Source organism: Suncus etruscus, chromosome 15 (genome assembly GCF_024139225.1).
Source record: "Suncus etruscus isolate mSunEtr1 chromosome 15, mSunEtr1.pri.cur, whole genome shotgun sequence".
Lineage (NCBI taxonomy): Eukaryota > Metazoa > Chordata > Mammalia > Eulipotyphla > Soricidae > Suncus > Suncus etruscus.
Genome location: NC_064862.1, coordinates 73,117,332 through 73,143,694, shown reverse-complemented (window position 1 = coordinate 73,143,694; position 26,363 = coordinate 73,117,332). Strand labels below are relative to the sequence as shown.

At 50.0% G+C, this 26,363-nt stretch overlaps 1 protein-coding gene across 1 annotated transcript; it reads right to left on the bottom strand.

The window, feature by feature from the left end:
* Nucleotides 1–6,623: 6,623 nt before the first annotated feature.
* BCL7B (BAF chromatin remodeling complex subunit BCL7B) lies at nucleotides 6,624–21,193 on the bottom strand. Its single transcript, XM_049787881.1, has 6 exons — nucleotides 20,993–21,193; nucleotides 17,039–17,114; nucleotides 11,874–11,970; nucleotides 9,961–10,131; nucleotides 7,096–7,175; nucleotides 6,624–6,891 (listed from the first exon to the last, which is right to left on the bottom strand). Exons 1-6 carry the CDS (start codon nucleotides 21,082–21,084, stop codon nucleotides 6,793–6,795), a joined length of 615 nt encoding a protein of 204 aa, XP_049643838.1. The 5' UTR covers nucleotides 21,085–21,193; the 3' UTR covers nucleotides 6,624–6,792.
* Between the last annotated feature and the right edge of the window lie 5,170 nt (nucleotides 21,194–26,363).

The following is a 26,363-nucleotide window of genomic DNA, read 5'->3' as shown; positions in this document are numbered from 1 at the left end:
ATAGCATGGAGGTAGGGCATTTGCCTTGCATACAGGATGGTGGTTCGAGTCCCAGCATCTCCTATGGTCCCCCGAGCCTGTCAGAAGCGATTTTTGAGCATAGAGCCAGGAGTAACCAGAGTTCTGCCGGTGTGACCCAAAAACAAAACAAAACAAAAAAAGAAGGTAAAGCATTTGTCCTGCACACATACCACTCTAGTTTAGTGTGTTTCCCCACCCTTCTGCATGATCATTGATAGAAGCAGCCCAGAGCAGCCAGAAGTGAGGCTTCTGCCCCAACAGGTCTAGCCCCAAAATAAAAAAGAGCAACTAGGCCTTTTCTGGTGCTCAGCCTCCTATGAGTCCTGGCCAGGTCATGCTAACCTCTCCCCAAGAGGGTAGGGTGCTTGCCTTGCATGCTGTCAACCTGGGTTCAATTCCCAGCAACCCACCTGATCCCCTAAGTTACCTCCAGGAGTAATACCTGAGTGCAGAGCCAGGAGTACTGTGGGGTATGAGTCCTCACTAAAAAAAAAGAAAAGAACCCAGGATATGTTTTCAACAGATTTGTTTGTATATGTGGGGCCACATATGGTGGTATTCAGGGATTACTCCTGGCTCTGCACTCAGGAATTATTTCTGGTAGGCTGAGGGAACAACATCTAGTGCCAAGAATCTATCCCAGGTTGGCAGCATGCATTGCAAGAGCTATACCTGCTATTTCTCTAGCTCCTCAACAAATATATTTAAAATAAAACATAGTTTAAAAATAATAACATCAGGGACTAGAGTGATAGCACAGAGGATAGGGCGTTTCCCATGACTTGGCCGATCTGGGTTCAAACCCCAGCATCCTATATGGTCCTGAGTCTGCCAGTAGTAATTTTGATTTCAGAGCCAGAAGTTATAACCCCTGAGCATCTGGGTGTGGGCCCCCCCCCCAAAAAAAAATTCGTGATTGTTGATTCACAATTTACAATTTGGTTTCACTCAAAACAAAGATCATTCTTGGTTTCCTGGTGTGCAGGGTGGTCTCTACTCAATAAAAACTGCAGTTCTGGGGCCAGGCGGTGGCGCTAAAGGTAAGGTGCCTGCCTTGCCTGCGCTAGCCTTGGACGGACCGAGGTTCGATCCCCCGGTGTCCCATATGGTCCCCCGAGCCAGGAGCAACTTCTGAGCGCATAGCCAGGAGTAACCCCTGAGCGTTACCGGGTGTGGCCCAAAAAAACAAAAAAAAACAAACAAAAAAAAAAACCTGCAGTTCTGGCAGAAAGCTCTCTCTCTCTCTCTCTCTCTCTCTCTCTCTCTCTCTCTCTCTCTCTCTCTCTCCCCCCCCCCCCCCCCCTTCACTCTCTCCTCTCCCCCTTCTCTCTGTTCTCTTTCTCCCCCCTTCTCTCCTATCTTTCTCCTGTCTCCACCCTCTCTCTATCTTGTGTTCCAAAGCTGGAGAGATAGCTCAAAGGGTTGAACACAAGCTTTGTATGTGGAAAGCCCTGGTTCCAACTATACAATTCCCTGAGCACTGCTGGGAGTGACCACTCCCCAAGCACAGAACCAGAGTGCCCCTGAGCACCATTAGATATGACTCAAGAAGGGAAAAGAACAATCAATAACCAAAGAAGTTATCAGAGCTGTAGATCTTTTTGTTTGTTTGTTTTTGTTTTTGGGTCACATCTGGCAGTGCTCAGGGGTTTCTCCTGGCTCTAGGCTCAGAAATCGCCCCTGGCAGACACAGGGGACCATATGGGATGCCGGGATTTGAACCACTGTTCTTCTGCATGAAAGGCAAAAACACCTTACCTCCATGCTAGCTCTCTGGCCCCTGTAGATCTTTTTTTATGGGGGAGAAGGGATTATTCCCCAGGTGACTGGGGGGCTCATGTAGTGCTGGAAATTGAACCCAGGGCATCTGAAGAGATAGTACAGAAGTTAAAGTGCTTGTGTTATGTACAGTTTATGTAGTTCAATCCGTGGCAATCCAGAGAGTCTTCCAAGCACTGCCAGGAATGGTCCTGAGTGCAGAACCAGGAGGAAGCCCTGAGTATCACCTGGTGTAACCCAAATACAAATTAGCAAAAAACCAACTCAGGTGAAAGGCAAGTGCTCTATAAGTGATCTAACAATCCCAGGCCCTCCACTGATCTTAGTTTAATTTAGTTAAGTAATTCATTTAGTTGGGGTCTGGATCTTATATGCAACTTCCTTCATAACTAAGAAACACAGCGGCACAGAATCTTCCACTGTAAGCTGATTGTTCCTTCACTTTTCCTTTCTCATCGAATCCTCCCAGCTCCAGCCCCACCGAGATTAGCCTGCAAGATAGGAAACAGTTAAGTTGTTTGCCTTGCACACAGCCAATTTTAGTTTGATCCTTAGCACTGGATAGATCCCCCAAGCTGTATCAGGAATAAATCCTGAACACTGCTGGGTGTGACCTAAAAACTAAACACCAGGGGCTGGAGAGATAGCACACAGAGGTAAGGTGTTTGCCTTAGATGCAGAAAGAAAGTGGTTCAAATCCCGACATCCCATATGATCCCCCTAGCCTGCCAGGAGTGATTTCTGAGTATAGAGCCAGGAGTAACCCCTGAGCGCAGCTGGGTGTGACCCAAACAAACAAACAAACAAAAAAAAAAACAAAAAAAAAAAAAACCCAACTGAACACCAGAAACAAAACCCAAAAACAAATCAAGGTTCTGGCATGATGGGGCTGGAATGATAGCACAACAGGTAGAGCTTTTGGCTTGCATGCAGCAGCTGACCCAGGTTCAATCCCCAGCATCCTATATGGCCCCCCAAGCCTGTCTGGAATGATTCCCGAGTGCAGAGCCAGAAATAACCCTTGAGTACTGCTGGGTGTTATTCAACCCCCCACCAAATAGATCCTGGGATGTTAGTAGACAGTATTTGCCTTAACTTCCTGTCCCTACTTCCTTCCCCTCTGTTAGTTTTGTGTTGGGATGTCTGGGCTTTGAATGTCTGCACACCTGTTTGCTGGGGTCACTCTCTTTTTTTTTGTTTTTTGTTTTTTGTTTTTTGGGCCACACCCGGCATTGCTCAGGGGTTACTCCTGGCTGTCTGCTCAGAAATAGCTCCTGGCAGGCACGGGGGACCATATGGGACACCGGGATTCGAACCAACCACCTTTGGTCCTGGATCGGCTGCTTGCAAGGCAAACGCTGCTGTGCTATCTCTCCGGCCCGAGGGGGTCACTCTCTTAATTGAAGCAGTTTTTGTCTTGCTTTTTTTTTTTTTTTTTGGCCACACCTGGCCTCTGCACTCAGAAATCTTACACATCAGGCTCGGGAGACCATATGGGATGCAGGAGATCAAACCTTGGTCAACCGTGTGCAAGGCAAACACCCTATCCACTGTGCTATCACTCTGGCCCATCAGCCTGGATATCTTAAACTATCATTCAAGTGGTACCTATATATATTTTGTGTGTGTGTGTGTGGGGGGGGGTAGGGATCACACCCAGCAGCGCTTAGGGGTTACTTCTGGCTCTACGCTCAGAAATTGATCCTGGCAGGCTCGGGGACCACTTGGGATGCTGGGATTCAAACCACCGACCTTCTGCATGCTAAGCAAATGCTTTACCTCCATGCTATCTCTCCGACCCCAAGTGGTACCAATATTAAACAGGGCCAGGACCAATATAGTAGTTAGGGCACACACCTAACATGCACAGTCAGGAGTTGACTCCTGGCACCACATGGTTCTTTTTTTTTTTTTTTTTTTGGTTTTTGGGCCACACCCGTTTGACGCTCAGGGGTTACTCCTGGCTATGTGCTCAGAAATCGCCCCTGGCTTGGGGGGACCATATGGGACGCCGGGGGATCGAACCGCGGTCCTTCCTTGGCTAGCGCTTGCAAGGCAGACACCTTACCTCCAGCGCCACCTACCCGGCCCCTCACCACATGGTTCTTGAACATCCCCAGGTGCAGCCCTGAAAGTCCCCTCACAACACTGCTGGGTTTGCCCAGCACCACCAGGCTTGAGAAGCACCAGGTCCTCAGGCCCTTGCACTCAACTTCAGCTGAGACTGACTGAAGTGGGGCCACTGTTCCTCAGAGCACCACTGGCAGGCCCAAAAAAGTAACTGAAGGGGCTGGAAAGATAGTCGGGTGATACAGTAGGGCGATTGCCTTACATGAATGGAAATTAGGCCTTGATGCACAGGAGGAATGTGCTTCAACTCTGTGAAGCACATTTTGTGTTTATGTTTGTTTTTTGTTTTGGGTCACAGCCGGTAGCACTCAGTGGTTACTCCTGGCTCTACACTCATAAATCGCTCCTGGCAGGCTCAGGGGACCGTATGAAATGCCGGGACTTGAACCACTGTCCTTCTGCATGCAAGGCAAATGCCCTACCTCCATGCTATCTCTATGGCCCCTTGTGTTTTGTTTGTTTTTTTGGGTCACACCTGGCAACACTCAGTGGTTATTCCTGCCTCTATGCTCAGAAATTGCTCCTGGGGGCCGGAGAGATAGCATGGAGGTAAGGCATTTGCCTCTCATGCAGAAGGTCATCGGTTCGAATCCCAGTGTCCCATATGGTCCCCTGTGCCTGCCAGGAGCAATTTCTGAGCATGGAGCCAGGAGTAACCCCTGAGCACTGCCGGGTGTGACCCAAAAAACACAAAAAAAAAAAAAAAAAAAAAAGAAAGAAAGAAAGAAAAGAAAAAAGAAATTGCTCCTGGCAGGCTCTGGGGACATATGGGATGCCGGAATTTGAACCACCATCCTTTTGCATGCAAGGCAAATGTCCTACCTCCATGCTATCTCTCCGTCCTCTGAACTTTGTGTTTTGAGGTCTTAGTCAACAGTGCTCAGTGGCTATTCTGGGCTAAGTGCTCTAGGAGGAACAAGTGGCACCAGGACTTGAATCCAGACCCCCATAATGCAAAGTGTGCATACTAGACTCCATGCTTTCCCCAGCCCTGTTAACTTTATTTTTTGGCTTACACAAATAATAAAGTGCTAAGGAAGTTTGAAGTTTGAAGGCCTCACCAGTTTGAGGGATTAGGTAGTACTGGGAGTGGTTCTAACCACCAGATCATCTCCCACCTTCACCCCCCACTCCAATGTTAACTTTTGGTGTTTTTTGTTTTTTTTTTTGGGGGGGGGGGATATACCCAGTGGTTGCTCAGGGATCACTCAGGGACCAGAAAGATCATATATGATACTGGGGTTCAAATCCAAGGAGCTACTTGAAAGACAAGTAGTGTCCTACCTGCTGTGCTCTCTGACCCCTAGGTTAACTTCTTTTGGTTGTTGTTTGCTTTTGGTTTGAGGCCACACCAAGAAATGCTCAGAGGTCACTCCAGGCTCTACACTTTGGAATCATTCCCGGTGGTGCTTGGGGAACCAGGAGAAGCTGGGGATCAAACTCAGGTCAGCTGTGTGCAAGGCAAGTGCCCTATCCACTGTACTACCTCTCAGGCCTCCATGTTAACTTGGGAAGAAAAAAATGTGGGGCCAGAGATATCACTCAATGAACTAAGAACATGCTTCACTTGCCAGATGCTCAGATTCTATATAGCTGGCACCACATGGTTCCCATGAGCCTGTACAGAGTCAGGAGTAGTAGAGAACTAATGATTTTTCAGTGATTCTCAAAAACAGAATAAAAGCCAGGTTTCAAAGCTATGGCTGTGGTAGAGCATTTGCTTATGTGAGGCCATGGGTTTGATTCTTGGCACTGCCAAAACAAAACCAAAACAGCAGAGATGACATAGCAGGGACGCAAAGAAGAGCCAAGAATAAATCCTGAGCATTGCTGGTATGACCCCAAAAGAAAAAAGAAGGAAAGAAAAGAATGAGGGACCAGAGAGATAGCATGGAGGTTAGGGTGTTTGCCTTGAAAGCGGAAGGACAGTGGTTCAAATCCTGGCATCCCATATGGTCCTCTGAGCCTGCCAGGAGCGATTTCTGAGCATAGTGCCAGGAGTGATCCCTGAGCGCTGCTGGGTGTGACCCAAAAACCAAAAACAAAAGAAAAACAAACAAACAAACAAACAAAAAGAATGAGAACACTCAGACAAAAACATATTTCAAATAGTTTAATTTTTAAAAATATTCTATTCAGTGCTAAAATATGTCTTCACTTACTGTCATCCATTTCCGTTTTCTTAAACTTCTTTTTGGAACAAAAAATAAAAATCACAAAGTTCAGTTAAACATGCAGATTTCAAAGTAAAGGAACTTTCTAGAACATCTGAGCTATAGGGACAGATACTGTCCTCAAATTCTTGCTGGGGCAGGTTGTGGCAGATAGGGTGCTGGCATGAAATGCAGGGGTGAAAACAGGGAAGCTGGGGGTGGGGTGGGGGGACATACAAAGGACTCTCGGTAGCTGAGGAGACCATGACAGGCGACAGGGCCGAACCAGCAAGAACTCTCTGGACCTTTCCCATCTCTCTCGGGGAGGCCCTTCTCTTGCTGGGCTCCCAACTTCCTTCCTTGTCACTCTCCATGGCAGCAACCGTCTTCGGTCTCTAGCGCAGTGGCCCTGGGCATCTTCCTCTCCAGACGTGCCTTCTGCATCTCTGCCTTCTCTAAGCCTGCCGCCTAGGGGTAACGGATGGACCTAGGGCAGCCTACTTGGGGGTGCAGAAAAGAGATGAGCGCTTCTCTTCTTGTGAGCAAGCAGGCCTGGGTGCCAGGGACAGGGAGATGCGATGGCTACCCCAGGTCAAGGGTTTGCCTTCCAGCCCAGGAGGCATCTGGGCACAGCCACACAGCAGCACAGCCACACCAGACCAGACCAAGACCAGCACGCGTGGGGAGGGTCCCCAGCACAGGGGCACTGCTAGCTCTCGGATGCCGAGGCTATCTGCGGCACTGTGGGCTGCTCGGCACAGAAACGTTTCAGTGGTGGGGCACTCGAGTTTTCTTCTTCCTCAGCAACCTGGGGACAGTAAGCATAGCGTGCTGCCATGATTAGCCCTGAGCCATCAGACCTTGCCATCTCTCCAATTACATACCGCCCTTCCCACAAATGAACCCAATTTTCTCCCCTTCCCTCCTCCTAGGCACCTGGAGACATGGGTCTTTAATGAGTCTACCCCACTTTAGCATCTTTGATGCTACAGTCCAGACCCCTTGGTCTCACCTGGGTCTCCACAGGAACCGGCTCTTCCTTTGTCAGGGTGGGCGGTTCATCAGCCACTTCCGATGCAGGCAGGGAGGGTTCTGAAAAGCACCAGGGTCAGAAGCGCAGGCAGGACCCCTGTGTGCTCTGCCTCTACTTGGGCTGGGGGTGGGGGCTTCCTAAGAGCCTTGTGGAGGCATCTACACTGGTTCATGGATCCACACATTAGAAGAAATTGAGGGACTGAATGCAAAGAACATGAACTCAGATTCTGGGGTAGGAAAAAAAGTTGAAGCTTCAGTCAAGTTTAAGTAACTAGCTCAGTCCTCTTGGACCAATAGTAATGTGACTGTCACTGTGACTGTGTGTGTGTGTGTAACTTTTGTCTGTTTTTGTTTTGAGGCCATACCAGGCATCACTCAGGAGTTACTCCTGGATCTGCATTCCTAGTGGTGCTCTGGGGATCATATCAGAAACCAGGGATCAAACCAATCTCAGTGGCATGCAAGGCAAACACCCACCCTGCTGTGCTATCACTCTGGTACCTTGTGTGCATGAGTGCGTGCATGCGTATGCGTGTGTGTGTGTGTGTGTGTGTGTGTGTGTGTGTGAGAGAGAGAGAGAGAGAGAGAGAGAGAGAGAGAGAGAGAGAGAGAGAGAGAGAGAGAGAGAGAGAGAGAGAGCGTGCGAGTGGGTGTGTGCAACAGATATACACACGTAGCTGTGCTCAGGGCTTACTCCTGGTTCTGCATTCAGAGATCACTCAAGTGGGGGTTGGAGACCATATGGGGTGACAGGAATCAAACCTGGATTAGTCATGTGCAAGACAAGTAAGATGCTGTATTATCTCCCCAGCTCTGGCAATTGAGCCCTCCTAAACCTTTCTTTCTCTCAGTGATGGACCCACTAGGGCAGAGCATGTGCCTCACAATCTGCTAAGCCTGAGGCCAATACCCACAGGACCTCTGCTGGCACTTCCAGGAGAGGCCTAAGTAAATAAATGAAGGTAATCCAGGAGTGAAGGTGCTGGCCTTGCATGCCGTCGGCCCCAGTACAGTTCCTGGCAACAAGTCCCACCAGGAATGATCCCTGAGCAGTCAGGAGTAAATCCTGAGCACCGGAGTATGGCCTCCAAACCTCAAATCAATCAAGAAGTAAAGTTGGGGCCAGAGAGATAGCACAGCGATAAGGCATTTGCCTTTCATGTGGCTGACCCAGGACAGACCTGGTTCGATCCTGGCATCCCATATGGTCCCCTGAGCTTACCAGTAGTAATTTCTGAGCAGAGCCAGGAGTAAACCCTGAGCATCGCTGGGTGTGGCTCCAAAACCAATCAATTAATTAACAAATAAATAAATAAACCTTTATAAAAAAGTAAAGTTAACAGTTGTCCAGAGTTTTTGAGAGCATTAGACTAAGCATCAAATATGAATAGCTTTCTTTGGGCTGGAGTGATAGTACAGCAGGTCGGGCATTTGCCTTACACTCCACCAACACGGGTTTGATTCCTGGCATCCCATATGGTCCTTCAAGCCTGCCAGGAGTAATTTCTGAATACAGCTAGGCATGGCCCAAACGATAAAAACAAAAAGAAGTGCTCTACACAGAGACCCTAGCACTCAACTATCTTGTTCTTTTTTGTTTCTGAGTCACAACCAGCAGAGTGCCTTGGGATCCTGTGGTTTCAGGATCTAGCCTATGGCTCCAGCATGCACTCCAACCTGAGACATGGCCTCAGTTTCCCATCCCCTCTTTGTTTTGGGGCTACACCTGGTGGTGCTCAGGGGTTCCTCTTGCTTTGCACTTAGGGATCACTCCTGCCTGGCAGGCTCAGGAGACCTTATGGGATGGCCAGGGATCGAATCTGAGTCAGTCACATGCAAGATGCCTTCCCTGTTGTACTAGTGCTCTGTCCTCCCACTACCCTCTGCTTCTACTTTCTTTTTTTTGTTTTTGTTTTTGTTTTTGTTTTTGGGCCACACCTGGCGGTGCTCAGGGGTTACTCCTGGCTGTCTGCTCAGAAATAGCTCCTGGAAGGCACGGGGGACCATGTGGGACACCGGGATTTGAACCAACCACCTTTGGTCCTGGATCGGCTGCTTGCAAGGCAAACGCCGCTGTGCTATCTCTCCGGGCCCTGCTTCTACTTTCTATAGGAGCCTTATCCAGTAGTGCTTTGGGCTGGATCACTCCTAGCAAAATCTGGCCTGGAGTGCTTGAAGGGCTATAATAATTGTCCCAGTAGTGCTAGGGGTGGGGTATGGGAGGGAGGGTTGGGAGCTATGGTGTCAGGGCCTCTCACATGCCAGGTATAGGTCCTGCCACTCAAGTGATCTCCTCTCTGGCCTGGGCTACTAGTTTCCCCCTTTCTTCCATGATGGGAGGAAAGAGAGCTCTTCCCTCCAACATGGCCCTGCCCACCCAGCAGCTCACGGTAGGTGGGAAGGCCCCTGGCCTGAAGGTACACATTCTGACCTTATTCCAGAGAAGACAAATTGGGGCTGGAGAGACAGGACAGTGGAGAGAAGTTGTTTGCTTTGCATGTAGCAGAACCCATTTCAGTCTCTGGCCCTGAACATATCTGACCCTCAGCACTGTCAGGAATAACCCAATCCCACCTACACCTACCCCCTGAAGAGTCGCTGGAGCAATAATGAAGCAGGTAGGGTGTTTGCTTTGCATGCAGTCAACTCAGGTTCAATCCCTGGCAATCATATGCTTTCTCATGCAATGCAAACCCAGGAGTGATTCCTGAGTATGGAGCAAGGAGTAAACCCTGAGCATCACTGGGTGTGAACAAAAAAAGAAAAAAAGAAAAGGAAAAAGAGGAAAGGAAGAAAAAAGAGAAACGTGTGTCCAAAGTTGTCCCAGCTGAGGGAGACTCACCCTCAAGGATCTCCTGGCCCAGAGTCGGGGGCTGGGAGTCGTCGGTTCGGAAGTCGGACGTGTGCGCGGGGCTCAAGGACTCGCTGTGCTGGGGGCTGGGGCTGGAGTTGGTGCTGCTGTCCACCCGCATCTGACAGGCATCAGACACCGAACTCTGGTTGCTGTTCTCGTCTGGAAGGCGAGACAAGGGCACCAGCTGAAGGGGCAGGATCCGGGCCGACAGCCGCACCACCTCCAGACACCAGCATCACTGCTTGGTGCTCCTGAATATTGGACAGACACTCGGGGTATCTTCACAGATGCATGGGCATGTGCGTACCTACTGCAGCACAGAGGCTCAGCCCTGAGTGCAATATCTGTCATCGTCTGTCTTTTGGAAGGATCTGCTTGCTGATCCAGGAGTCTTGCTTTCCAACCCCCATCACAGCAGGGACTGAGTATTTCTTTTCTATTTTTTTTTTTATTGTGACTGAAGTTCATTTACATAGAACTATTTACCATACATAGTGACAATGAATGAAGGGCATTCCCACCACCAATGTTACCCTCCCTGGGACTGAGTATTTCTTACTGGTTGGTCTAAGGGCAGGACAGCCTAAATTCTGGAGCTAGCCTGTCAAACTGTGCCATAGTCAGTCTGGCATGCTCAGTGACCTGAGGGGGTCATATGTGCAGTAGGTGTGCCCTGGCCCATCTTCTGTCCAGCACCCAGACAGCTCTGCACCTTGCTTCAAATCACCACCTCACTTCTCAAGGTATGGTTCAGATGCTTTCCCCCCTCCTCCTCTGAGAACATGGCCTTTGGTGGTCTAGCCTTCAGGATAAGGTCCTTCATCTGGCCTGGCGTCCAGTTCCCCCATGGCACCCCATGAGATCAGACATACTTCACAGCCCTTGCTCAGCCCCCATCCCCATCCAAACTGCATGGAGGCTGCTCTGTACCCAGACATGTGTCCATGTGCCATCTCCGCCCATCACCATCTGCCTCAGCCCTTATAGTCAGCACAGCACAGGGTCCTCATGCACCTGACAGTCAAGGTGCCGGCCCCCATGAGTGGAATGACAACCCCTCTTTTTGGCCCACAGTTGTCGGCGGGCAACTGCACTCTGGTTTCCTCCCACATGCTATACAGCAGCCCAGGGGGCTTGGCCCTATATCTCCCACAACAGCTCACTCATTGTCCCTGGGATAAGAAGGATGAGAGTGACCAGGCAGAGGAAGGGGCCCCACATGTGTCCCCAAGCTGTGGACCTCACAGCTGAAGAGAACCTGCCTAACTTTCTCCTTTCTACAATCCCCTTTGTCCGGAAGAGAAAGCAAGAAACCTTTGGCCTCTTTCGTCAGGCCCCCCTCAGCCTGAGGAAGCATTGGCTGTGTGAAGAATTGGACCTGGCAGTCTGGGGTGTGTCTCCTTCTGAGGGTGTGAGGGCATCCCCAGGTCCCTATTGCAGGCATGGAACGGTGATAGGCGAGCTGAAGAGAATGGGTACGGATGGCTGGGATGGAAAAGGAACTCAGACCACTGAGTGCTTCCCGGGTCGGCCCCTCCAAATGGGTTTGGGAAGCTGGATCGGGGCCAAGGGAGGAGCAGATGCCAGTTTTGGGGAGCAGTTCCAAGACCTTCAGAGAGACTGTACCATCTAAGGAAAAGTGCTACAGACCCTGAAAACAGCACCTCCTGGTGCCTTGCTAGTCAGGACATCACTGGTTGAGCTGCTCCTGCTGTGGACAGGAGAAAGACATTTCTCTCCCTTGTGGGGTAACTGATGAGGTTTAAGTGAAAAGACTCTGAAGCACTGAGCAAGGTGAGAGAAAACCTATTGGTGAGGAAGTGGCGCACAGAACTAGCCTGGCTGGCAGGACTAAGTTTCTCCTTCCCTGCAAGGAAGACAGACATAAGGATGCAACTCACCCTGGAATTCAAGAAGGAGAGAGGAATTGGCTGAGGCATCAGAGGGAAAGCCATTAGGTTCCCGGGCTGCTGAACTGTTCGATTTGGACTTTTCTTTCTAGAAAAGGAAAAACAGAGGAATATGACAGAGCCAAGCAAGAGACTGACAGAGGGAGCACGAGAGGGGCGCTGCTGCGACCCCACAGAGGCCTGGAGAATCAGGATGGACTGAGGACCAACAGCAGATGTTAGAGTCCGGACAACGAAAGCTTCCCCACTTCCCCCCCACCCATGTCTCTGTGACAGCAACACGGAACCCCTACATCTGGCTCTGCCAAAGGAACTCAAACACCCAGGACAACCTGCGCACCTCCATTTCTGAGGAAGACACAGCCCTGTCCACCCACAGGAGAAAGCTGTCTTTCTGCAGCACACAGGGACAAAGGATGCCCTCTGAGAGGGCAAAGGGAGGTGCCTCTCTATGGGGAATTCAGGACCATGGGCCCAGTGATCTCAATTCCTGGCCAGTCAACCACAAGCTAAGTGGTCTCCGCATGTCCGCTTGTCAAGATATCAAGCTCCTAGAAGCAGGAAGGAGGTGACTAGTGGGGAAATGAGCAAATGAGCAATAGAAAAGGCACACATCACCCGAAGCAGCGTGGAAAACACCCCCCACAGCCGAAAGGCTAGGGTCGGAGTCAATTCCCGCTCCTGAAACCAGGCTCACCCACACACCCGCATCTGGTTACAGCCCACGAAGGAACAAAAAGCAGGAAGAAGCTCTGGTTTTGGCCTTTAGGACCCCGCCTATTTCTGCAACAGGCCAATTCAGCGGCACATCAGGCAGGTTCATCGATCTTGCCACTAAGCTCTCTAGAGATACTAGTCAGAGCTGCATACTTGTCCACAGCCATGAGCTTACTTTTCACTCGGCAGACACATAGCTTTATTTACTTGTTTATTTTTTGCTCTTTTGAGCCATACCTGAGAATGTTTAGGGTTTACTTCTGGCTCTGCACTCAGTTCTACACTCCTGGAAGGAATCATATGGGACGCTGATGGAATTCAGGCTGGCCACATACAAAGCAAGCAACCTCCCTGCTATCCTTATCTCTCCAGCACCATTAAAGTTTTTTTTGGGGGGGGGGGTCGAGAGGTGGCGCTAGAGGTAAGGTGTCTGCCTTGCAAGCGCTAGCCAAGGAAGGACCGCGGTTTGATCCCCCAGTGTCCCATATGGTCCCCCAAGCCAGGGGCAATTTCTGAGCACTTAGCCAGGAATAACCCCTGAGCATCAAACGGGTGTGGCCCAAAAAAAACAAAAGCAAACAAACAAAAAAGCCAAAAACATAGGACAGTAGGTAGGGCGCTTTGCATGTGGTTCAATACTTGGCATGCCAAATGATCTCCTGAGCCCACCAGGAGTGATTGCTAAGCGTAGAACCAGAATTAATTTCTGAGAACTGCTGGATATGGATCACCCAAAATAATTTGTTTTAAAGGTTATGGAACAAATTCAAGTCGTTATTAACAGAATATAGGGCCAGAGAGATAGTACAGTGGGTAGGAAACAGCCAACTGAGGTTTGCAAATGACAAACACAGGTTTGATCTCCAGCACCTTATATGTTCCTCTAAGCATAGCCAGGAGTGATTCCTGAGTAATTCCAGAGCCAGGAGTAACCCTTCCGCACCACCATGTGTGGTCTAAAAACAATCCAGAATTTTCAGATAGGATTCTATTTATTTACCTGATAGGTATGCCACAAGCTATTCTGAGAATGCACTTATGTTCTGAAACAATTTCAAGGAAAACTCATTAAATCCTAGTGCCCATCCTTCCACACCTCCTCCTGTTGCCCTGTATCTCCAAGTGTTGAATAAATGGTTGGCAATCAACGTTGAAACATGATAAAAAATAGAGCAGAGGAAAAGGGACTTGTTTAATGGGTCAAAATGGGTCAAGATGAGGGTTCTAGAGATTGGTGGCATAAGAAAGTGAACATAGGGATAGGGCCTGAGAGACAGACAGCACAGCGAGTAGCAAGTTTGCCTTGCATGGAGCTGAATCGGGTTTGATTCCCAGCACCTCATAAGGTTCCCTGAACCCACCAGAAGCAATCCCTTAGTGCAGAGCCAGTAGTAATCCCTGAGCACCACCAGATGTATCTACAAAACAAAAAACCCATACACTAAAGCAGCCACATCCTCATCCTGTTTCTATTATCCCAAATAACAGGAGAGTCAGGAGGATTAATTAATCTTCAGTCCTAGGATGGAATTCCATCAGAAGGAGAAGGAACAGAAAGCTCCAAAGGCATCATGGATGAATTTCACATGGAAAATCGGCACAAACAAGGCAGCGCTAAACAGCAGGACGCACAAGAATCAGCCAGCTACTGTGACAAGGCTTCTAGTTCAGAGCACTTATAGATGGTTCAAGAAGTGAAAAGCAAAGCAAAGGTAGAAGAAAAATGGCCATAGAGGGGACAGACAGCTTCAGAATCTTTGGGGAAGTTAGCAACGTTTTTTTACTGGGGGTGCTGAAGGCCAGAGCAGGGCTCCACACGGGACAGTCTCATCCCTGCCAAGCACGGGCCCTCCCACTGTTGCAGACCCCTGTCCCCAGCAATGCTCTATTTCCTACCCTGAGTGGTTTTCACCAGGTATGAGCTTTTTTTTTTTTTTTTTTTTTTTTGGTTTTTGGGTCACACCCGGCAGCCCTCAGGGGTAACTCCTGGCTTTATGCTCAGAAATCGCTCCTGAGAGATAGCACAGCGGTGTTTGCCTTGCAAGCAGCCGATCCAGGACCTAAGGTTGTTGGTTCGAATCCCGGTGTCCCATATGGTAAGGTGTCTGCCTTGCAAGCGCTAGCCAAGGAAGGACCGCGGTTTGATCCCCTGGTGTCCCATATGGTCCCCCAAGCCAGGAGCTATTTCTGAGCAGACAGCCAGGAATAACCCCTGAGCACCGCCAGGTGTGGCCCAAAAAAACAAAAAAAAGAAATCGCCCCTGGCAGGCACAGGGGCCCATATGGGATGCCGGGATTCGAACCACCTTACCTCCATGCTATCTCTCTGGCTGGTATGCACTTTATTCACTTCCCTGCACTGTAACCTGGGTCAGCTGTGTGCAAGCTGCTACCCCACTGAAGCCTCATCCCCCCCCCTTCCTAGGTAACTTGACCTTACCTGCAAGACCCCGCCCATTTCCTGGGAGGGGTCTTGGAAAGGGAAGATAAGGCTTCATCTCCCCCTTCTCTGAAATATAAAAGAACCTTTTGTAATCCTGACTCCACCTTTAGCCAAAGGTGGGTTAATATTTCATGTAACAACGTAATAAAGTGAAAATTAACATACCATCCCTTTTTAAAAACATAACATTTCTGCAAAATATACTATACTCTTCCTAGGTAACTTGACTTTACCTGCAAGAATGGGGGGGGGGGATGAGGCTTCACCCCACTATACTATAGCTCTGGGCACCATATATGAAATTCTTTTTTTTTTTTGTGGTTTTTTTTTTTTTTTTGGGGGGGGTCACACCCGGCAGTGCTCAGGGGTTACTCCTGGCTCCATGCGCAGAAATTGCTCCTGGCAGGCACGGGGGGACCATATGGGACGCCAGGATTTGAACCGATGACCTTCTGCATGAAAGGCAAATGCCTTACCTCCATGCTATCTCTCTGGCCTCGAAATTCTTTTTTTTTTTTTTTAGTCTGTGGGCCACACCCAGTGACGCTCAGGGCTATGCACTAAGAAATAGCTCCTGGCTTGGGGAACCATATAGGACGCTGGGAATTGAACATAAATCCATCTTGGGCAACTGCTTGCAAGGCAAACACCCTACCACTGTGCTATCTCTCTAGCCCCCATATATGAAATCCTTAAAATTATAAGGGGAAACCAAAACGATTATACAGTGGATAGGGTGCTTGCCTTGCATATGGCCAACTTGGGTTCAATTCTGAGCATACCATATGGTTCCCCAGTTTGCCAGGAGTGATTCTTAAGCACAGATCCAGGAGGAACCGCTAAGCATTAGTGGGACTGGTGGGTGGGTGTGGCCCCTAACAAAAATAAAAAAGCAACAACTATAAAGGGGCTGGAGACAATGTACGCAGGGAGGTGCTTGTTTTGTATGTGGCCAATGCTGATTGGCCTCAGCACTGCCTAAGGTCCAAATACCACCAGGGGTCACTACTGAACACAGATTTAGGAAGAGCCACTAAACATTGTTGGGTATGGCCCAATATCCTTCACTCCCCAAAAAACACACACAGAACTATGAGGGTCAGGGAGGCAGTTGAACAGGCTGGAGCACATGCTTTGCAAGAAGACTGGGGTCCAATCCAGGTACCAGGTCCTTAGTGCTACTGGAAGTGATCCATGAGCATTGTTAGGTATGTCCAAAAATATAGAAATCAAGATTAAAAATCTACCAGGCCAGAGAGGCACGCAGCTGACCCAGATTAAATCTCAGGCTACACATATGGTCCCTCATCCCTTTTGGGAGGGATCCCTGAACACAGAGCTGGGATTCAAAGTCCTGAGCACAGCAGGAGTGGCTCCCAAAAAAACCTCAAAACTAACAAAATGTTACAGGAGCTAAAGACATGTACAGGGATTTAAGGTGATTCCCTTGGGGTCTGAGAGATATCACAGCGGTAGGGTGTTTGTCTTGCATGTGACACAGGATGGACCCGGGTTTGATTCTCGGCATCCCATATGGTCCCCAGAGACTGCCAGGAGCGATTTCTGAGCACAGAGCCAGGAGTAATTCGAGCGCCACCAGCTGTGATCCAAAAATAAACAAACAAAGAAAGGTGCTTCCCTTGTATATGGTTAACCTCAGTTTGATCTCTGGAACATCTGATCCCCTCAAAACTACTGGAAGCAACTGCCAGCACAGAGATAGAAGTAGCCCCCCAAGCATGGCCAAGTGTGGCTCCAAAAAGCTAGGGAAACAGTACAGATGTTTATCACCCAGAGAATATGTTTACACCAGAGAACATGTACATAGAAAGAAAATAATACAAGGGCAGGAGAGGGCCACAGTTTAATATTTTCAATATTTTAATTTTTAGTATCTTCATTCTGGATTAATGAGTTCCTTTATAATTAGAAGAAAGGGAGAGAAGGGGAAAAGGCAAACCGGTACCTTTCGTTGTCTTGATTTTCTTCCACTTACCTCCTTGCTGTCTGTCACAGGAACCCACTTAAATATCCTAAGGGATGTGTCGCCCACAGTCACCCATTTTTTCTCCCTATAAGAAAGATACATTTTAGGGGCTGGAGAGATAGCATGGAGGTAAGATGTTTGCCTTGTGTGCAGAACAGTGGTTCGAATCCTGGCATCCCATATGGTCCCCCGAGCCTGCTAGGAGCGATTTCTGAGCATAGAGCCAGGAGTAACCCCTGAGCGCTGCTGGGTGTGACCCCCCAAAACAGACTAACAAACAAGATACATTTTAGCACCAATAAAAAAATAAGACTTTCCTTTTTCATAACTGCATTTTTTTTTTTTTTTTTTTGGTTTTTCGGCCACACCTGGTGACACTCAGGTGTTACTCCTGGCTACATGCTCAGAAATCGCTCCTGGCACAGGGGACCATATGGGACACCTGGGGATCGAACTGCAGTCCATCCTAGGTTAGCTTGTGCAAGGCAAACGCCCTACCGCTTGCACCATCTCTCCAGTCCCTAACTGCATTTTCTATTTCAGCACACAGATTACTCCTTCGATCTAAGTGCCTTTCCCTTCCACAAAAGAATCCTTCCAGAAAAATGTCTCTGTCAAATGGCTTTTGTCTCTAGCTACCACCTTTCCTGATGTAGAGAACCAAATTCAGGCATGCAGCGACCAGCACTGCCTGTTTCGGTTATTTCCTCTACCTGACTTTTGGGTAGGTGCTGGGAATCAGAGCCAGGCTTCCCATGAGTGAGGTGTTTGCTTTATTTTTTTATTTTCCAAAACAATCAAATTTCACTGCTATTTTTTTTTTTTTTTTTGGTTTTTGGGTCACACCCGGCAGCGCCCAGGGGTTACTCCTGGCTTCATGCTCAGAAATCGCTCCTGGCAGGCTCGGGGGACCATATGGGACGCCGGGATTCGAACCAATGACCTTCTGCATGAAAGGCAAACGCCTTACCCTCCATGCTATCTCTCCGGCCCCAATTCACTGCTATTTTTTAAGCCCTGCAGGACAGAAAATATTTTTGTTTGGGGCCTACACCCAGCAGTGCTCAGGGGTCACTCCTGCTGATCCTCAGGGGACCATAGGTGGTACTAAGAAGCAAATTGAGGCCTGCCACATGCCAGACAAGAACCATTGTGTTTCGAGGTCATACCCAGAGATGATCAGGGGTTACTTTTGGCGGTGCTCAGGGGACCATAGAGGATGTAGAGGATCAAACTAGGGTCAGCCATAAGGCAAGAGCCTTTCCTGCTGTACTATCTCTCTGGCCCCAGTGCAAGAGATAAGTTGGTAAGGCTTGCACACAATTGACATGCTTTTAATCCTAGCACCACCGGGATGGTCACAGGTAGTGATGATCATCAGGAGTGATCCCTGAGTAGTTGGGAGTAAGCACTGAACACTGCCTGATGGATCCAAACACAAGCCCCACATAAGGCACTGGCCTTGCAGTTGGCTCAATTCAGGAGTCATCCCTGAGCACGAGTGTGCTCAAATCCCTTCCCCCAAACAAAACTCAAATGAGTCTCAGCTGTATATAAAACCCTTGGATTTTAAAGAGGTAAGAAATGTGGTTTGGGGTGGGAGCGATGATAATACAGAGGGGAAAGCACTTGCCTCGCATGCTGTCAATCTGCATCACATATTGTCCCCTAGAGCCCTTTGGGTATGGCCCCCAAATAAAACGCAACAATCTGCATCACATATTGTCCCCTAGAGCCCTTTGGGTATGGCCCCCAAATAAAACGCAACGAAACAAAAAGAAATATGGTTTGCTTTTCAAGTCTGTGTTGTCCTTTTAACAAGTATCTCATCTGCTTGTTGGTTTCTTCTCCATTTACTTTCTATTTTGGTGCTCAAGGCTTACTCCTATCTTTAAGCTCCTTGTGTGGCTAGGGGGACCATATAGGACTCCAAGGAACATACCCAGGTTAGCCTTGTGCAAGACAAATGCCCTACACAGGCTGTACTATCGCTCAGACCCTGTTTCTTGGCTGGCTTATTTCCACTCTGAAAAAGGTCTGTATTCTTCTTCTTTCTCAAATCTTCCAAAGCAAGTATTGTTCAATAAAAAAAACTACCCGGAAACCAAAGAGATAGCATGGAGATAGTGCATTTGCCTGGCATGCAGAAGGATGGTGGTTCGAATCCCTGCATTCCATATGGTCCCCTGAGCCTGCCAGGAGCGATTTCTGAGCACAGAACCAGGAGTAGCCCCTGAGCGCTGGTGTGTGTGATCCAAAAACAAAACAAAACAAACAAAAGAAAAACAAACCAAAAAAACCCCTACCCGGCTGGGGCCAGGGAGATAGCAAAGTGGTAGGGCATTTTGCCTTGCATGTAGCCAACCCTGGACTGACCCCGGCTCAATTCCCGGCATTTCATATGGTCCCCGGAGGCTGCCAGGAGGGATTTCTGAGCCAGGAGTAACCTGAGTGCCGCTGGGTGTGACCCAGCCTGCCCATCCCCCCCCAAAAAAACTACCCTGCTTAGCAAAAGAAAGAAAAATAAAGAAAAGACATCTGGCCACAGATGTGGCCAGAAAATGGAAAAGATAAAAAATCTCAAATAAAGGGGCCGGGCGGTGGCGCTAAAGGTAAGGTGCCTGCCTTGCCTGCGCTAACCTTGGACGGACCGCGGTTCGATCCCCCGGTGTCCCATATGGTCCCCCAAGCCAGGAGCAACTTCTGAGCACATAGCCAGGAGTAACCCCTGAGCGTTACTGGGTGTGGCCCAAAAACCAAAAAAAAAAAAAAAAAAATCTCAAATAAAGCCTAAATTGGAGCCAGAGAAAAAAATTACAGCGGAAAAGGAGTGCCGGGCCAGGAATGATCCCGAGCTCAGCCGGGTGTGGCCACACCCAAGAACCACCACCACCACCAAAAGTCCAAGCTGACAAGCGCCCCTAGAGGGGGCTGGAGGGTGCGCGCTCGGGGATGCTTCCTTGAGGGTGCCAAGCATCTACCCGGGGCTCCCGAAAAACGACAAGTCATCAGCGACCACAAAAGCCTCCAGCGGTCGATGAAACTCTGAAGCTGCGATAGGGGCTGGAGCGATAGCACCGGTGGTCGGGCGTTTGCCTTGCAGGCGGCTGATCCAGGACGGACTTTGGTTCGATCCCCGGCGTCCCATATGGTCCCCCAAAGCCGGGGCGATTTCTGAGCGCATAGCTAGGAGTAACCCCCGAGCGTCACTGGGTGTGGCCAAAAATAAAAGCCCCAAACAAAAAAAGAAGCTGGGATAGAACAGCAGAGGACGCTTGCCCTTGCACGCAGCAAACCAGGGTTCGATCCCCGGCATTCCACAGGAAGGAGCCCGGCCTGAGCGCAGTGCCAGGAGGAGGCACCCCTGAGCTGTCACGGGTGTGGCCCAAAAACCTAAACACATAAATAAATAAAAAATAAAAAGTCGCCTAAGGAGTTTAATAAGACGCCCCGAGTTCAATGAATGTCACACGATCCGCTCCCCAAAAAGTTCCTTCTCCATTTATTTTCTATTTTGGGTGCCAAAACGGACACCAGGGCGGGGATCGGGGAAAAGAGCTAAGTTCAGGGCCCCCAAAATGCGCTAGCCCACGCCCCTAACCCAGACGAGAGAATGCACGCGGAGAGCCGGGACTGGCTCAGACTCCGGATGCTCGGGCCAGTCCCGACTGCGCATGCTCCGGCGCGGGCGCGACGTCAAGATGCTCCCCGGGCACAGACGTCGGAAGGCGAGGGCGGGGCCTGACAGTCGGGCGCGTCGCTGATTGGCTACAACCAGCGTGCCCTTTGACCTCACGCCGGCGTGAGCGTGAGCGGCGCCAGCTCAGCTCAGCTCAGCTCCCGCCTTTTCCGGCGCCCCCTCCCCCAGGGCCGGCCGCCGGGTCGCTCGCTTAGGCCTGGAGCTGACGGACTTGACGGGCTGGCCCCGCCAACCGAGTCCCCGCGGGCCCGGCGGCCCCTCACCATTTCCGCACTTTCTCGATGGCCGCCATCACTTTTTTGATGTCATCTTTAGCCCGGCTGCGGGTCTCGGCCCGGACCGACCGACCCGACATGGCGGCGGCGGCGGCGGGAGCGGCGCGGGGGGTCCCCGGGCACTCGCTTCCCCCAAGACGCGGGGAACTCGCGCGCCCGCCACCGCCCGCCGCAGGAGCGTCACCGCGGCCGTCGCCCCCTCCCTGTGCGCGTGCGCGAGGGGGAAGCGCGCCCCCGCCCGCCCCTTGGGGCTCGACGTCTCAGCGCGCCTGCGCGACCCGCCCCGGGCGTCCCCGCCCGCCCCGGCCGCCCTGGGAGTCAGTCAGTCCCCCTGGGCCCCGGCCGGGCTCGGGCACTGGGGGAAGCCGGTGGTGGCACGTGCCGCTCGCCTGCGTGGCGAGGTGCGAAGCGCTGCCAGGTTGCAGTTTGGGTTTTCATTCCCCAAAGGGATTTGGAGGTCTTACCCCCATTTGCTTTTCTGTCCAGGGCTGTTGCCATCACGATTGTTTTAAGGGGCTGATTTTATGGGGACTGAGTTCTGTCCCCCCCCACCCACCTACCTGGCCCCCCATGCCTCGTGCAGAAACTCGGACTGCCAACCAGAGTTTCACACACACACACCCTTTGCACCTGTTCCCCGCCACACACCTCAAATTTTCCCATCTTCAGTTTATGCACTGACTCATCAGCCCTTTGGGACCCCTGGGAAAAGTTTCCCAGGCAGTTTTTTTTTTGGGGGGGGGCATTTTGTTCAGACCGAGTAACTAGCATTTCATGGCTGAGTGCTTATATCTGCTTTGTGCCAAGGGCTAACAACGAAAGTCTGGGTTGTTTTTTGTTTGTTTTTTGCACTTCGAAATCTGGGTACAGAGGAATACCCAGAGCATAAGTTATTTTAATGGGCGAGAATTTGTAGGCATGTGTCTAAACCAGGTTTGAACCCTGAAACTGCTGGGGTGTTTGAGCAACCCCCTGGCTGGCACTGTAGGGGCTCTCCATTAAACTAGCAACCAATTTGGCTGAGAACTGCCATCGAATCCCCTGATAAGTAAAATCCTTTGTGATCGATGCTGATGCTCTCTAGCCATGCTGATGGAGCTGAAGGGGGGAGGGACGATCTTTTTTTTTTTTTTTTTTGGTTTTGGTTTTTGGGCCACACCCAGTAACGCTCAGGGGTTACTCCTGGCTATGCGCTCAGAAGTTGCTCCTGGCTTGGGGGACCATATGGGACACCGGGGGATCGAACCTCGGTCCGTCCAAGGCTAGCGCAGGCAAGGCAGGCACCTTACCTTTAGCGCCACCGCCCGGCCCCGGGAGGGACGATCTTATAGCTACAGGGTGAAGAGGCTTATGTTGGGGATAATGTGGGCACCAGAACCCCTAACTTCTGCCTGCCCTAGAGAAATGCTAAACAAACCCAGAACTTGACAACTTCAGAGTCAGCCTCTGGCTTTTCACCGCCCACCAATGTCTGGGCTGGTTAAACACTTGCAGTAAGGGAGCGCTGGAATAGCAAATAGGATGAAAGGGGAACTATGGAGCCAGCCCTGTGAGCAAACAGCTGTGCCTTTATTTTTCTTATATTTGTTTGCTTTTGGACCACACCCGGCAGTGCTCAGGGCTTATTCCTGTCTCTGCACTAAGGATCACTCCTGGTATTATGGGACCATATGGGCTGCTGAGGATTGAACCTGGACCTGATCTGTGCAAGGCAAATATTTGCCCTATGTGCTGTACTATTGCTTTGGCCTCCAAAGTTGTGCCTTGTAGAAATAACCAAACCCCAGGTGGGACAGCTGTTTCAGACCTGCCTGATCCCAAATAATCTCACATCACTGGGGCTCCCCTGGCTGGAGTGGTTTTGTTTGGGCCACACCCAGCGGCACTCTGGTTACTTTTGGCTCTGGGCTCAGAAATCGCATCTGGCAGGCTCAGGGGACCAGACTGGATGACGGGACTCGAACCCAGATCTGTCCTGGGTTGGCCACGTGCAAGGCAAACGCCCTACCGCTGTGCAATCTCTCCGGCCCCTGTACTATTGTGATTTTATTTTCCCCTTAGGGATTTTTTTCCACACTCAAACGAGTGGGTGCCTGAGCTTAACCCCACTGAGGTCTCCACTTACCCCACAGAGGAGCAAACATTCCCCAGAAACAGTCCTGGCGACTGCTAGCTGAGGCTAAAGCAGGGCTGGGAACACTTCAGGCTACCACCACCTCACACATTCCCGGAGGAGGCTGGAAACAGTCTGGCCTTGGGGCTCAGAAAAGCAGCAAAGAATGATGGGGAGCACTCGCTCCTCTGCAGCTGTGGACAAATCCCTTCCAGTCCTGCTATTTCTAGCTGGAAGAATCAGGCTCCACCTGGGAAACTCAGGGGAAAAGCAGAAAAAAAGAGATTCTAGTGGTGCCAACCTGGCCCTCGTTGAGGAAAGCCAGGCCAGCAGGGAGACATCACTTTTCACTCGGGCTCAGGGGTCCTGGGGTGAGGGAGAGGAATAAATGGGCTCTTGGCCATGATGGCCCAGTCTCCAGCTCACCTCAGGATGGCTATGTCAATAAGAAAGTGCCTTACTTGCTGTACTCTCTACAATTCCCAGACCCCTTTCTCGAAGCAGCTGCTTTTCTCCTCCCCACTTCACATAAATCAGCCCAACATATTCAAGGAAATGCCTCTCTGTATTATCTCTTCAGTCCTAGAACAATCCGTTGTTTTGGGGCTACATCTGGCAGTGCTGAGGGTTACTCCTGGCATGCTGCTGGAGGGTCACTCCTAGAGGTGCTTGGAGGACCACGTGGAGCCAGGAATTGAACCTGAGGCATCAGCATGCCATGGGAACCAGACCTTTGTGTGTAGAGAAATCTTTTTTTTTTTTTTTTTTTTTTTTTTTTGGTTTTTGGGCCACACCTGTTTGATGCTCAGGGGTTACTCCTGGCTATGTGCTCAGAAATCGTCCCTGGCTTGGGGGAACCATATGGGATGCCAGGGGATTGAACCTCAGTCCGCCCTACGCTAGCGCTTGCAAGGCAGACACCTTACCTCTAGCGCCACCTTCCAGGCCCCAAGAAATCTTTTATTCATAATATTTCCATGGGGTTAACCATATTTGGGTTTCAGAGCCATACTAGAGTAGCTCAGGACTTGCACCTGGCTCTCTGCTCAAGGACCACTCTTGGGGGTTGCCAGGGATTGAACCAAGATCAGCTACAAGCAAGGCAAGTGCTTTAACCCCTCTCTCTCTGGCCCCATAAATAGGCCTCTTTTGGAGGTGTGGGGGGAGGCCACACATGGCAATGCTCAGGGGTTATTCCTGGCTCTGCACTCAGGAACTGCTCCTGCCTGGCTTAGGGAACCATATGGAAGGAAATTGAACCCAGGTCACCACATGCAAGGCAAGCACCCTACCAGCTCACTAGCACTCCAGCTCACAAATATCCCTTTAATATTTTTTGGGGGGTAGGGGCACACCCAGAGATGCTAAGGGTTTACTCCTGGCTCTGCACTCAGGAATCACTCCTAGCAGTGCTAGGGGTTTGCATAGGATGCCAAGATTAAACCTGGGTCAGCTGCATGCAAGGCAAACTCCTTATTCATTACACTATATCTCTGGCCCTACAAATAGGCCTTTTACATGTATAGGTTTTTTGGGGGGGTTTCCGTTATTTCTGATGACTGATAAAAAACGGTTCTATCACCACCATTTTTAATATTTCCCCAACTTTTTATTTTGAAAAAATTCAAACCCACATAAGTTGAAATATTAAAATATTAATGCTATCAAGTGACACAACTGTTTGATCCCAGGACACTGGTGGCCTCAGCCCCATCTTCAACACCCACTACCTCTTCATGCTTAGGAACCTTCTAGTTGTTTTTTTGTTTTTGTTTTTGTTTGCACCTTGTTTTTATCTTCTTAGAAACTTATAGGCCCCCATTCCCACACCCTGGCACACAAGGACCAGTCTTATCTCCATTTTACAGATGAGGAGAGCCAGAGAAGTCCAAGATGTGCTCAGGGATCTACAAGACCCACCCTGCAGCCAGCAGAAGGGAAGGTGTCTGACTTCAGCGACTCAACATTCTGAGGTCTCTTCCTCTCCCTCCACCATGAGAATCAAGCCAGAGCTAAGCAGACATACAGAGAAGACTCGATTCTCAGACACAAAGAAAGCAAATGTTCACCAGAGCCCAGGTGCAGTGCGTGAGCACCCTACAGAACTGGTACTGAGCACAAAACCATGGTGAAAAAGTAGGACTAAGGAGAAACCCACCCTGGGAAGACACTGGCCCGCAGGTCCTCTGGGTCCTGAGCAAACAATGCAGACCAGCTGAAACCCTCTGTAGTAGGGTGTACATCCCCCTGGCTTAATGAACCGAAAAGCTGCCATAGAGACCAGTACCAACAAAGGATGTACTTTGTTTGGCCCATACTTTTTATATATATATAAAAAAAAGGTCAATTAACTCCTAAGAAAAGTCCATATCCTGAGGATTCTTTGTAGTCACCCTTGCACTATATATCCCCCACCCCAACACCAGATTCATGCCCTAATGATTACCTCAACCTCTCCTTTCCTACTGTCTAATATACCCTGGCAGGGATAATACATGTCTTGATATCAGCCATTTAACATTCACAAAGCTGAATACCCTGGAGCAGACAAAGCACCAAAGGAGGTTACTTCTGACAGCATGAACGGGTCTAAAAATGCAATAAAGTGTAGTCTGGTGCACTTCACTTAAGACTGGTCAGGTGGGGAGGGTTCCTGCTTAAACAAGCTTGACCAGCAGCCAATAGAAATGCAAAAGCTGGGCCCGGAGAGATAGCACAGCGGCCTTGCAAGCAGCTGATCCAGGACCAAAGGTGGTCGGTTCGAATCCCGGTGTCCCATATGGTCCCCCGTGCCTGCCAGGAGCTATTTCTGAGCAGACAGCCAGGAGTAACCCCTGAGCACCGCAGGGTGTGGCCCCAAAAAAAACAACAACAACAAAAAGGAAATGCAAAAGCTTCTAAGCAGAGGGAATGGCAGGGCAGAGGTGCCAGGCCAGGGCTAGACCCATCCTGAGGACCAGAGCGATATAGTGGAGAGGGCTCTGGCCTTCCACTGGGACCCAGGTTCGATCTTCAATATCCTATACAGCTGAGCTGTGTTCAATCCCCAGCATCCCATATAGTCCCAAGCACTGACAGCCAGGAGTGATTCCTGAAATGCTGAAGCAGGAGTTAAGCCCTGTGTATTACAGGATGTACCCCCCCCCCCAAAAAAATAATAATGTTGTGGAGGAGAGCTCAGCCAAGGTAGTTCATGAGGGCAGGTTGGGAGAGCAGTAATGAGACAGAGGGGACACATGAAGAGAT